Source organism: Myxocyprinus asiaticus, chromosome 49 (genome assembly GCF_019703515.2).
Source record: "Myxocyprinus asiaticus isolate MX2 ecotype Aquarium Trade chromosome 49, UBuf_Myxa_2, whole genome shotgun sequence".
Lineage (NCBI taxonomy): Eukaryota > Metazoa > Chordata > Actinopteri > Cypriniformes > Catostomidae > Myxocyprinus > Myxocyprinus asiaticus.
The window spans coordinates 5774484-5788988 of record NC_059392.1 but is presented as its reverse complement, the minus strand read 5'-3'; the positions used below and the strand labels follow the sequence as shown (position 1 = coordinate 5788988).

General features: G+C 36.5%; 1 protein-coding gene across 1 annotated transcript; it reads left to right on the top strand.

Annotated features, from left to right (window-relative positions):
* Positions 1-9067: 9067 nt before the first annotated feature.
* LOC127438062 (carboxypeptidase N subunit 2) lies at positions 9068-10132 on the top strand. The gene has a single exon (XM_051693346.1). The coding sequence runs from the start codon at positions 9068-9070 to the stop codon at positions 10130-10132; it is 1065 nt and encodes a 354-aa protein (XP_051549306.1).
* The last annotated feature ends 4373 nt before the right edge of the window (positions 10133-14505 follow it).

The following is a 14505-nucleotide window of genomic DNA, read 5'->3' as shown; positions in this document are numbered from 1 at the left end:
ACAGACATACAGATAATGATGTATACACTGTTCTGTAATCCAGTAAATTCAGGCCAGGGATTACTATCTCATCTCTGTTTTACCATCTCTCACATGCTGTGCATCAACTGCTGTATTTGCAGAGATGTTGTGTCTTGAGTGTGTCATAATCCCACCAGACAGCACAAATCACTCGTGTGCACAAATGCTTGCCTCAAATGCAAGAGTGCAAGAGGCAGCGGCGCACTGGTGTGTATAAATGCATCCTGACTTTATCTTGAATTGTAGTGTTTCTAAATGTTCTCAGAAGAAATCTGCACCTCTTTAACTGTAAGTACACTCATTTTTTAGGGAGCCTAATTTATTGACTGATTTTAGACTAACATATGAATAACTGTTATATACTGCGATGTTAATACAATATTGTTAAAGGAAACATTAATCTGTCAATCTATCTGTCTGTCTGTCGTTCTGTCTGTCTGTCTAAGTAAAAGCTAAGACAAAACAAATGACATGATCTTTTCTGAATGACTAATTTCTGTTCAAATCATATTATGCAGTGGCATAATAAATAAAAATCTATATATCTATGAAACTTTATACATCAAATTTTCATGCATTTCTAACTGATTAAATGCACTAGAAATCTGTTTAGCATTGTATTCCATAATTATATGCATTATGTTTTAACGGTGGAATATATTTCAAAATTAATAAAAAAAATTATTTTCACATTTTAGCTTTAATAATACAAATAAAAAGATTGATATTATATTTGTAAATAATTTGGGAAACATTGTCATATGGCAAGTCCTTACCACAATGGTCCAACAACTACTTTTTCTTAAAAAATATAAATTTCTCCTTAAAAAAAAATGAACATTTCTTTAATTCATTAATGTATTTATAAAAGTGATGGAAAATATAAGAGGTTGCGATATGGCTAAACTATACCATAAAAGGATATAATATTATAAAGTTTGTTAATGTTATTAATGAAAAATATTCTAAAGTATTTTATATATGTATATTAGTTGTTGTTGTTGTTGTTGTTGTTGTTGTTGTTTTTTGTTTGTTTTTTTTTGATAGAAGGTTTAATTTAACTGAGCTTTTAGTTAAATTGGGGAGCACTCCCTGCAGAAAAAATAATAAATATAATAATTTGTCACTATACATCCACATATGTGCTTATCTTAAGTATTGGGATGCTCCTGAACACTTAATATTTCTGTATTTTGTAGTCTAAATCCATTCATTTCCAATGGTCTGTCTTTTTAAACCAGGAACACAAAAGTGCAATGAAACCAAATTTTTTTTATGAAAATTATCTAAAAAAAAAAAAAAAATTGTGTTCAGATGCACTGTGTGACTAAAGTCATGGAATTTTATTCCAACTGGATGGAAAAAAAAACCCATCAGAAATACAGTTTTCAGAAAAATAAAAAAAAGTTAATCGGTCAGTTTTGACCGGAACACATTATAAGGGTTAAAAGAAAAAAATATTTAAGTAAATATGTATCAAAACAGACTGTTTTTAACAGAAAGGCAATAATAGATATCCTAAAAACCCAACAGATAAACAGAGAATTAATTTTATTATTATTAATAATAATAATAATAATAATAGTACATTAAGCCAGTGCTGTAGTTTATATCAGAGGTCCTGAATGAAACTCAAGCCTCCTGTAGCAGATACCTGCAGTTACATGATCTGAGGGGCTCAGGTGAACAGAGAGCGGCCCACCTGTCTCACCTGAAAATATGCAAGAGAGCAAGAGGCCAAATTAGATCAGAAGATCACAAGACTGGATCAATAATCTAAAATCAAGCACAATCTGCATTTTTCCTAAATAAATGTCTACAAAATAAGCCAATAAAAATAATGCTTTTTCAATGGTTCTTTATAGCACAACCCTCCTCTTAAACATTTTTGACTGTATAGGATTCTTGAGTTGGCTAGATGGGTCTTTGGAGGTTAAAAAAGTGATTGATGTTATATCATAGTTTCTTCAGATTTTTTTTAAAGCACATGTACTGTATTTTTATCTGAGATGTTTTGGTTCTGCAGAACTGAAATAATGCAGGACAAAGTGAGGCTTTAGAGAGCTTTAGACCTAATCCCACTTTCTCTCTCTCTGTCTTTCCATCTTTCGATGTGAAGATGGAGTAGAAGAGCTCAACTGGGTTTTCCCTCTGTTATCCCTCCAGTAATATTCCAAACGTAAAGAAATAAGCTGGTTTTAACTTCTGCTTTCTGTTTCATTAAATCTGCCATCTGAATCTATATGGACTGGATGTACAGAGTGACATTAACCCTTATAATGTGTTCTGGTCAAAACTGACCGATTAGCTTTTTTTTCTGAAAACTGCATTTCTGATGTTTATTTTATCCAGTTGGAATAAAATTCCATGACTTTTTTCAAACAGGGCACCTGAACACACAAATTTATTTTCATAAAATTGTATTGATTTTATATCACTTTGTTACACCTGTTGTATTCCCGGTCAAAAGTGACCGGCCATTGGAAATGAATGGACTGCACACAAAAAGTCCTCAGACATGTGCACACACACACACACACAACATGTGTTGAGCGCCTTTCCATGTACACTCTTTGAGGAATATTTCAAGATCGACTTATTATGTTATGTTGTGTTTGGGCTCGTTTGAATCGGGATAGTCTGCTGTAAGATACAATATGTCTTTGTCTATGTTATATGTATGTTTCAGGAGGTAATAAGGAAAAACGTGACAAAAAGACACTCCTATTTATCATATTTATGTGTTTGTGGGAATTTCATACATCAAAACTCCCTGCAGTTTGGCCTCTGAGTGAAACAAATTTGCTCATTGCATTTTACTATTTGAGACCTTTCCAACGATACAGAACACATGGCTATCTCATCTTTTTTATGTTTTTACCAACTCTGAATATAATTGTTGTGATAAATTTATTTGTGATATGCAAATTATGAGAAAAAAAAACTGTTCTAATTTGTCAACAAATTAAAAAGCATTATTTAAGAATTTATTGGGATCATCTATTTGCATTGTGAATTCCAGATTCTAAGCTTTAAAATGGCACCTATTTTGTTCAGATCAAGCAAGTGGTTATTATTTATTACATAATTAGTATTGTTTTTTTCTAGCCCGGTATAAGTTCGGTTCAATGAATATATTTTTTAAATATATACAAAAATGAAGTACAAAATCTGTCATAATTACTTCAAGGAAGTTGACTAAAAGATCTAATGAAATATATAATAATAATATATGATAATATATGCAATATGATGTGCTTTATTAACAATCTTAGTGTGCCGGCCATTTTTGACTGGGACACAGTATTAGTACAAAACAAACACAACACAAGGGTTAGGCGAAACAGCACTCATAGCTGAGATAGATCTGATTTTTGTGGTCATAGCTGAGATTGTGAGTCAGATTTTATAATGTATGAAAGCCGAAGGAAATTTGACTGTTTGTACAAAGGATTTTACATGGTCAATGTCACAAATTTGCCTATAATTGATTAGTGACCTAGAAATAATGTAGAATCTCACATATTTCCCATACATTTTCTCATAATCTCTTAATTTAAAATATTTCAGAATTCCACACTTTTCCCATTTATTTCCAGGTTTAAATTAGATTTTGAATCACAGATTTTTAGTGTGGTCTTAATACTTTTAGACCCCATTGTATGGCATCTAACAAAGTTTTCCTATAACTTTTGATGTTACATTATCCATATAGTCATATTTTTATGAATTGATTTAGCTTAGTTTCCAACCTGAGACCTCCAAAATTGCTTTATCTTCTTAGCTCGGTTTATTATGTTGGCTCGACAAAGTCAACATACACCGTGTCCTAACCAGATGCACCGCAACGCCACGCAATAAAAGGTATCTTTTCCATGTTAAAAAGTTTTTGTCCTAACCACCCGTGACACGCGACAGTGACTGGGAATTCTATTTCTGCGACGTCGCGCTGGGCAGGACAGTCAACAAATGGGTCTAAAATTATACTTTTAACATAGAGTCGCCAGATGTCCCATTTTTTCTGGGACAGTCCTGTATTTAAGCACTTTTTCTAGTGTCTTATTCTGAAAAAATCATGTTTTGTCCTCTCCTAAAATTTCTCTGTTGCCTATGCGGCTTTCTCTGTCACGTGAGTATTCTAATCAAAGGTAGCCAAGGATACGGCTTGTAAAACCAATAAAATCACACCGTGTTATTTGAAGTGCATGATTGGATTAAACTATCCAATCACAATCCCCTATCAAAGTTCAAAATCTGACAATGTGCATGCAAGTGAAGGACTTTTTGCTTATCATTCTGTTGTGCACAGCCATAGCTGTAGCTTTGCACATTCATGACCTGAGAAAAGTCTTGCAGGCCAGACTGGAGGAATCATTCATACCCTCTGATATTAAAAAGCAGTTGGATGCCCTGGCTGAAGCTGGTGACATGCGATCGGATGATTTGTTTTGTGCAGTCAGAAACTTTTATTCAGCATTGGTGGATTATCTCCAAAATTGGAGCCGCTCATTGGAGCACACAGAAAATCTTGAGTGGGCCCTACTGAGAGACATCCCAGAGTGGAAAGACATTCAGAGCAGCCTTGAACACTTCTACTTCAGAATCCCCGCCCTCAGTTTGATTGACGAAACCACGCTCTTTAATGAGTGGGCTTGCACGAAAAACATTGTCACTCGTTGGATCACATACGAGTGGAACATGAACAAGACGGCCAAGTCTGAGAGATGGACAGACGTTTTTCATGAGCTGGAGAGCAAGACCATCAATTTCAGAGTCTTAGCCAAGGTCATGGAGTTTGTTTTATGCCTGCCTGGGACATCTGCATCTGTGGAGCGTGTGTTCTCATTAATGAACACAGCATGGACACCGGATAAATCTCGACTCAGTGTAACAGTTATGAAGGCAATGCTTTTCGTACATCTTAAGATAAACTCTTGAAAGACAAGCGCACACTGAGAAAAATTGCTACCAGCGAAAAGTACAAGGTGACAACAGTTACAGATGCGGATGTACCCTCTACTTCGCATTAATCTGCGCCTAGTTAAGGATATGTCAGTTTCATTTTTGTTGGGAGGGGGCTGTCCCATTTTCCATAAGCAGGAATCTGGTCACCCTATTTTAACAGTATATTGCAGCCGGCATATCACTAGCCAGTTCAGAACAATTTGAATTTGGCTGAGGCTGTCACACACCTACCAAATGTTGTGCTTGAGGTCTCATTCTCTTCAGTGAGAGCTCTGTCACACACCCACCGGTTCAGAATGGCAGTGGAGTGACATACCGGCTTCTGACTTTCTCTCCACTTCCCTGTAACATGGAGATCGGCAAAACAACAACAGGAGTAAGGTGTGAACCTAAACCATGTTAATAGACTGAATTTGGAAACGATTTATAATGTAACTTTGCTCTGTGTATGTGTGTGGTTGTGTATTTATCGCCTTTGGGGTTTGCCGTAGAACATGTATCCCCATACGCAGATTCAGTGAGAAAATGAGTTGCGTTCAATAAATCAAACTGTCTGTAATTGCTCTGATTTCTAAATTTTATTGTCAATTATCCTCATTTTAGTGTATGAATATCGCGGTGTCGTGTCTGGTGTGGACAGACAGATAGCTTGTCGCTGGAATCTTATTGCGTCGCGTCTGGTTAGAATGTGTTAGGGTTTTTTCAAAATTCCTAAACCAAAACCAAAAAGTCTTTAACCCTACCAACAGCTTTCAAGCTACATCCACCAAATTTGGCACAGACCTTCAGCTTGTTCTGACTCATGTTGCTACAATTTTTCTAATAGATCGGATTTATGGTTTTTGCATAACAGAGGATCAGTTATGCCCCAAATCCTATAGAATTACATAGACGGAATGTTCAAATGGGCCAAGGCTATTCAAACAAAAACTTTCACAAATTCAAGTGTAAAAAAACCCCCACACAAGGCCTTTAAAACCTTCAAACAATAATAATTAAAAAAAAACTAGTTTAACTTTCAGACAAGGCTTTGAAAAGCCAACATCAAAGATTTTTTTACTTATATAGCTTTATATTTTTATCACCAGTATTAAAAATGTAAAATTCATAACAGCTCTCCTGAAGTGGTTTGCATCTCTTCAAAACCCCCTCAATGTCTGTGCCGTGAAATATTTATCACTTTGCCCTGTCTCTTTTCTCTCCTCTGCCAACAGCTGCCTTTACAATAGCACTTCCCTCCCGGCTCCTACACACACAGTGTCATGTACACATAGACAGACACACACACACACACACTCTCCCCACCTGCGGCTGCTCCTCCGATGACAGACCAACACAGCAGTGATCACACTCGTACAGGTAAGGGACGATTATACTTACCGTTATCTTCCACATTCTTCTTTTTTTAACTTTTCGGTCAGTTTTGAGCAAATTATGACTTTTCAGCTATGAAGTGAAGCTATAGCTAAAGGTTTTTATGATGTGATCTGTATCCTGGCTGAGGTAGCAAGATACGATACACATCCCAACACAACACACATTTGAAAAGCAAACCCAAATGTACCAAATTGTTGGCCTTTGCTGTGGAAACTCTTTATTGTTAATATACTATTTAGTTTGCTAATTTGAGTAAAGTTGGGAACTCAAATACTTATGTTTATCCATGTACTAAGCAAGCCTTCAGACAATAACTGTATCAATTGGCACTGAACATTTGTTTGCACACCTACATGGATATATATGAACATCTCTGAATGCAACCAAACTTGAGCTGTGCCCAGTAAACACAGAACATTACCCAAACGTTAGTGTATGATTACCATTTGATTATTTAATTTTTGGTAAACCAATTCCTAACATTCAAGAAGCATTTTTTTTTTTTTATAACCATAAACTAATATTCCCAGAACTTTGCAAGGACGTTTTGTGTAACAGCTTAATAAGAACTTTATATATTTGGTTATTGTTAGGTTTTATTTTTATAAGCATGAACTAACATTCCCAGAATGTTCTGAGAACCAGATATTGTTAGTTTGGTTAGTTGGGAATTCTAAAAGTTCTAAAATATATATATTTTTAGGTTTTATTTTTGTAACCATAAACTAACATTCTCAGAATATTCTGGGAACCAGATATTGTTAGTTTGGTTAGTTGGAAATTCCTAACATTCTAAAAAAACTTTATTTTTTTAGATTTTATTTTTGTAATTATAAACTAACATTACCAGAATATTCTGGGAACCAGATAATGTTAGTTGGGAATTCTAAAAGTTCTGAAAAATATATATATATATATATATTTAGGTTTTATTTTTGTAACCATAAACCAACACTCTCAGAATCTTCTGGGAACCAGATATTGTTAGTTTGGTTAGTTGGGAATTCTAAAAGTTCTAATATATATGTATATATAGGTTTTATTTTTGTAACCATAAACTAACATTCCCAGAATATTCTGGGAACCAGATATTGTTAGTTAGTAATTCCTAACGTTCTAGGAACAATCTAGTTTTTATAACCATAAACTAACATTCCCAAAACGTTGCAAGTGTGACAACCTAATAAGAACTTACAGTATTTCATCTAATGGTTATTTTATTATTTATTTTTAATATCCCTTAACTAACTATGCTGGGAACCAAAAATTTTTAGTTGGGTGGTTCCTGTTTGTGTTTACACTGGAATACATTTAACACTAAGTGCATAAAACGTCCCATTTGAAGTTTTGTTTCTGTTTTAAGTAAATTTGCAGTGGATGTACAATTTAGTCTGATAATGATCTAACGGAGGACATAATGAATAAAAGACATCATAGACACAACAATACATTGTTCATGCAGCAATACACACTGACCTAAAAAAATATAATGCGGTGCAGCATAAAAACAATATTCAAATTACATTACAATAAAGCAGAATTCATAATAAAGTGTTAAAGTTGATTATTATATCATTATTTAATATATTTAATTACCTCAGCATAATCACCTTCAGTAGATGCATAGTGAAATATGGGCAAATTGTTCTAAAAATAATAATAATAATTTAATTTGGAAAGCCTAACGTTTTTTCACACTTTTGGCTTCTACAGATTCATATACTGTATCATCGATTAAATAAATGTTCCAGGTTTAATACAAGCTAAGCTCAATCGACAGCATTTGTGGCATAACTTTAATGACCACAAAAAATAATTTCTACTCATCCCTCATTTGTTAAAATAAAGAAGAAGCAAAAATCGTGTTACAGTAAAGCACTTACAATGGAGGTGAATGGGGCCAGTCCGTAAACATTAGAATACACACAGTTTCAACAGTATAGCCACAAGACATAAACATTGTACTTGTTAACATGATTTTAGTGTGATAAAATCGCTTACTAACCTTATCTGTGTAAAGTTATATTCAATCGGTAAACCCTGTAATCCCTGGTAAGCTATTTTATTAACACAAAAGCAATGCAGAACAGAAATTTCACCACACTAAATCATGTTAGCATGTATGATGTTTACATCTTGTTGTTATACTTTTGAAATTGTGTATCTGAACATTTATGAACTGGCTTTATTGTGGTCTTGAGTAAGAAACTTAAGGCCCAGGTATACTTCATTTTTGCATGTTCCGGATCGCCTCGCGCCCGGTCGACTGCGTTGTCTTTGTGAGTATACTTTTCTGACCACAAAAGAATAGGAACGCGTTCGACGCATGTGCACTACAACTGCTTTGTGACACTCTTTTCGTGCAGTCAATGGCCAACGCATGAGCGGACGACGCGCACAGACGAGGAACGACTGCGTGAGTCAAGAAAATCTAGGCGGTGCAGTCATGCCACGTGGCTGTGCTGATGACACGTTTTGAGTCACACATACTGTGTGCAGAGGGATCCGCAACGCGCTCACCCAAAGTATGCTTTGGCCTTTAACCTCCGGATGCTCCTGTGGGATTTTAGGGATTGTTGTTAGAGATGTACTGTAAGTTGCCTTAGAGAGAAGCTTCTGTTAATTTCCTACTTTCTTATGTCCTATTCAAACTAATGTATATACAGGCTTTTTTCTCACTGTGTTCCTCTACAGAACCTCCAGGATGCATCTGCTGTTGGTTCTTCCGTTTGTTCTAGAGGTTCAGTCGAGGTCCATGAACCTCAACTTCACCTGCGACTGCACCTGCCATACTGAGCTCAAAACCGCTAACTGCTCCAGCAGCAATTACACACACCTGCCCACGTTCCTTCCACCATTCACAGAACAACTAGACCTGTCCTTCAACCACCTGAAAGCCATCAAGTCCAGAGCATTCCAGAATACCCGAAGAATTCGCATCTTACTTCTAAATGACAATGTGATTAGTGTGCTATCCAAAGGGGCGTTCTCGCTACTGGAGAGTTTGTTGAGACTGGATTTGAGCCGAAACCGAATCTCATCCCTGAGTGAAGGATTTTCATTGGGTCTTGGTTCCCTTCGAGAGCTCTCATTGGCTGAGAACAGATTGACCATCTTGGAGAATAGCTGTTTTGTCCATTTGGACATTTTGCAAAGACTCAACCTGAGTCATAACGGTGTTAAGACAATAAAGATGAGGGCGTTTGGCTCCATGAGTACCCTCCGCCAGGTACAACTCGACTGGAACAATATAACTATTCTGAAAAACGGGATCTTCTCTATGCTACGGAATCTTGAAGTTCTGAATTTAAGACACAACCAGATTAACTGCTTGGACGTTGGAGTACTTTCGCCTTTGATTAGCCTTGCCCTACTGGATCTCACCAACAACAACCTGTCCTCGATTCAATTTAAGACCTTCTTGAGTCTCAACACCTATAGCACGCACATAATGCTTCATGGAAACCCATGGAAGTGTGATTGTGACCTGCAAAGAGTGTTCCGAAAGCTTTGTAACGTCAAACGGCTGTTCCTGGACGACTACGACAATCTCACCTGCTCGAATTTGGATGAAATTCATGGTTACTACACAATGGGTTTAGATACCGAGCTCTGTATCGCAGAAATGGTGACCGTCCTTGTCATTACAATAACGGTGGTTATCACTGTCGTGGCAGCCATCGTTATGGCGGAGAAGAAACGAAAGAATAAGAATAAAGAAAAGCACTGGACAGAGGTCAGCGAGTACTCGTGTGCATCGCAGGATTAAGCAGATTTCTGAACAAATGATTTTAATGTAATTAATCTACACATAGATTATATTAAGTGTATTAAAGGAACATTATCTTCCTCTCTGTCTCACAATTTGTCTATATTTTTTGTAAAATAATTGATGAACGTCGCATGTGAACTCTTCGTGAAGATATGTGTCTGTCCCAGCAGTATATTTATTTAACGTATTAATTGAACAATTATGAAAACAGGTTTTTAAATGTCATTAATTTTACTGAAAATCCCCAATTGACCTCAGAATGGTGGTACTTGTTATTGTCTATCCATCCATCCATCCATCCATGCTAGCAACAACTACATCCCATGTGACTAGCAAGTTATTATTGAAACATCATCAGCATGAGACAGCACACGTCTCCATCGCACACAAATGACGAATAGCAGTAAACATAAACATGGGTGTTTCCCAAACAGCATTTTAGTGCTCTTGAAGGGCACTGCGGGAAGGGGACACCACTCGAACAGTCTTTCCAAATGAAAGTAAGAAAAAAAATTTTTTCAATAAGGGCCCTTCAATACGACTGTTAGCAAAGGGTACATTCATACAGTAATGCCATGCTCCCTTCAGAGTGGCCACATCAAAAGCTCTGACCTTCGGGGTGAGTAGGGCATAGGGATGATCACTTGCGATCCCCACATTCGCATTCAGTCAACTAGACTGACAGAATTTAGCTTAATCATACTGAACTAACCATACATTCAGATCTGAATGTATTTTTGCAATTATAAATGTTAAGAGTTCAAGTAAGTAATATTACTGTATTGCTATTAAAGATGAACGATGTTATTTAACTTTGGAAACCTGACATTGTAAGATAGTTTAGTCCAAAATATATGTATTTTACAGACATAAATATGATGTGAAAATGTACAAAATGTAATCACTGAATCGCTCATCCTATAATTGGAGGTAAATTTCATGTCAACAAAAAGGTACAAAAACAAACTACTTTCTCAATAAAACAACTATTGGTATAAGTGATATAATATTTCTTTAATGTAATATATCTGTTAGTTGTAAAGCTTAAGCATGAAACAACTTTTTGATATTATAAGGGAAAGGATGTTTTTCCTAGTAAGTTTGTGATACTTTCAGCACGGTCACTATTGACAGTAAAAACATTTTTTATCATAAATCTGCCTTAAATATAATTTTGGTAGTTTTAAGAGATGTTATGCAAAACTCTAACCTTTGTGGATGTAAAATATACCTTGAAGGATATCAGAAGCAGCATTCTTGTTAACTGAAATGTAAAAAAACCAAAAAAAAAACAAAACAGGTGTAACATAGTTGACAGTGAAATTAACACAGCTGAAAAAGCAATATCCTGATTTTTTCACCAAATACAATTACACCATTTACATAAGAAGATCTCTGTTTTAACTTGCAAAGGAACAATATCTAGGCAATTTTGTTAAATCAATTAAATGTCCCTTAATCCTTAATCATCTTGATTCACATGCATGTGCACACAGATGCATGAGGGCACACACACACTCAGTGTCCTCTGACACATACAGGCTTAAATTATGACAAAAAACTGATCTATGGAAAATAATCCATTATCATATGGGACATCAGTGGACACAGTAGGGTCACGTCAGCTGTTACCCAAGAGTTGGCCCTAGAATGTAACTTAGTTGACATGTAACATAGTTGACAATTCCCCCATTTTGACTCATAATTTCAATGGTAGGCCGTGCCTGGCCAACCACATGTCATTTTCTTGATGAGGTTAGCAGCAAATTTGAATATATATTTTAGTTAAAATCATAAAAATATTATAAACCATAACAATGTACCCAGCATAGCTGACAGTCAATTAAAATACTCATTGACAATATGCTATTGTAGTTAAAATATAGAAAAAAAAAAAAAAATGAAAGGACACTCGCCATTATGTGTTCAAAATGTCCCCCACAGAAGAAAATGACATCACATGATGCTGGTCACATGGTTTTGTGATACACCATTTTTTAGTTGCAGGGGGGTGTTTGTTTAGTAACATAGTTGACAGAACTTTTGTGGATATGAGTAAATAAGATTTTTTTTATTAAAATGTCAAACTCAATCTAAAAAACACAGTTTTTCTGAAGTGTTTAGAATTTAAAAATAAATAAAAATATAGATAATGTTGACTTTAAAAGTTTTTATTCATTATTTTTTAACTTAAAAGCCACTCACTTCAAAAACGGACAATGCAAAAACTGTCAATTAAGAAACATCATGGCAATTTCAAGCAAAATTAAACATGGGGTGCACAAAATTTGTGTGATATTATAACATGCTTTCCCTTAATGGAAATTGTTAGAAAATATATAATTATCATCAATGGACACTGAGTGTACCCTAAATTATAGAATGAGCCATTTATGGTTTTAATTCAACATTAAACGCTATGTAACGATAATTGGGTGATTCTCACGATTCTTGTAAAGATGTCCTGGTCATATTTAACCCAAATATATTAAAGTAATATATTAAATTACAGAAAATGAACCCTACATTGAGGATCATTTTTTTGCAGTGTGACATTGTTTTCTGGACAAAATGTAACCCCTCAATTCTCATTACTGTAACGCATCTGGATGTTTTAGTTTTCCCATTATTTTCTTTGATGATTCATACAGTCATTTTTTTCACAGTCAGTGATTTTTTACAATTATAATCAGCAAAAATGCAAGGCAGTGCAAACCCAGAGAGCAAAATAGTTTGGGCCGAATTTGGCAACATTTCGGTAGTGAGTTTGGCCCACATACCACATGGAATAATGGTCCAGGATTGGCCCAAAAGTCACTTGCCAAAATTAGATTGGACCCACGACAGAAAGCAGCCAGAAGAGTTGTGATGTATAAACTACAACACATCATTAATTTTTCTATATGTACAATATATATTTGTTCATTTTGATTTTGGAGTAAAATAGGACCAGGCGAGGTTTCATGGGAGTTACCCAATTCAATTTTACTCCTGTTTTCGACCAGCAATCATGGTGAGCTTTATGTTAAAGTCTATTATGTTATGGGCGGGGCTTAAGCAAATAACATTTCAAGCCAGAATGTGTGTTTTAGACCTGTATCCTATTCCCGACTTACTCACCTGGGCAGTGTCGGACTCAAGATGGCGCCGAGTATGGCTGCTGCATTGCGAGATCCAACACAACATTGTAGTTTTTTGTTTGTTTTGTTTACAATTCTTATGTTTTTTGTCTTGGATGTTGTCTGCCTTATTGTCTATGACAGACAAACACTTTTGGACATTGGTTCTGCAATTGCACACTGTAAACCGGTCTTCAAATTCCTCAATGCTGACCCGCTGTTTACAAACACGGTGGCGGAGCCCTTTGTCTGGACAGCCCGGCCGCAGAAACGCAGAAGGAAAAGGGAAATAGAGCCGCCGTTCTCATCAGAGTAAGACGTCACGCAAATCGACCCCCACTACCCAGTATTCTACTGGCAAATGTTCAGTCTCTGGACAACAAGCTCTGCGAGCTGAGAGCGCAGATCTCTTTCCAACGAGAGACGAGGGACTGCTGCATTATCTGCCTTACAGAAACTTGGATGTCTTGGATTCCAGATTCAGCCATCGAACCCGCTGGGTTCTCCGTGCACCGAGCGGACAGAGCGAAAGACCTCTCTGGTAAAAGCAGAGGTGTTGGTGTATGTTTTATGATCAACAAATCCTGGTGTGATCAGAGGAACGTACATTCTATCAAGTCTTTCTGCTCTCCTGATCTGGAATTTCTCATGCTTCTGTGTCGACCATTCTGGTTACTGAGGGAATTCACAGCGGTCATTATCACTGCTGTGTACATCCTGCCACAAGCCGACACAGACCGGGCAGTCAAGGAACTGTATGGGAGTATAAGTGAGCAGGAAACCGCACACTCTGAGGCCGCGTTCATTGTGACCGGGGACTTTCTCAAATCAATCACACCAAAATACCAAAATACCGGGTTTTAGACCATAGCTACTCTCCCTTCTGGGATGGCTACAAATCCCTCCCCTGCCCACCATTTGGCAAATTGGACCACTCTTCCATTCTGCTTCTGCCCGCTTACAGGCAGAAACTGAAACAGGAAGCAACCACCCTCAGAACAATCCAATGCTGGTCGGACCAATCAGATTCTACGCTACAAGACTGTTTTGATCACGCGGACTGGGAGATGTTCCGGTCCGCCTCTGATGACGACATCGAGCTTTACGCTGATAGCGTCATGTGTTTCATCAGAAATTGCGAAGAGGATGTTGTTCCGACCAATACAATACGGATCTATCCGAACCAGAAACCTTGGATTAATAGCGATGTTTGCACGGCACTTAATGCGCGGACCTCCGCTTTTAATTCAG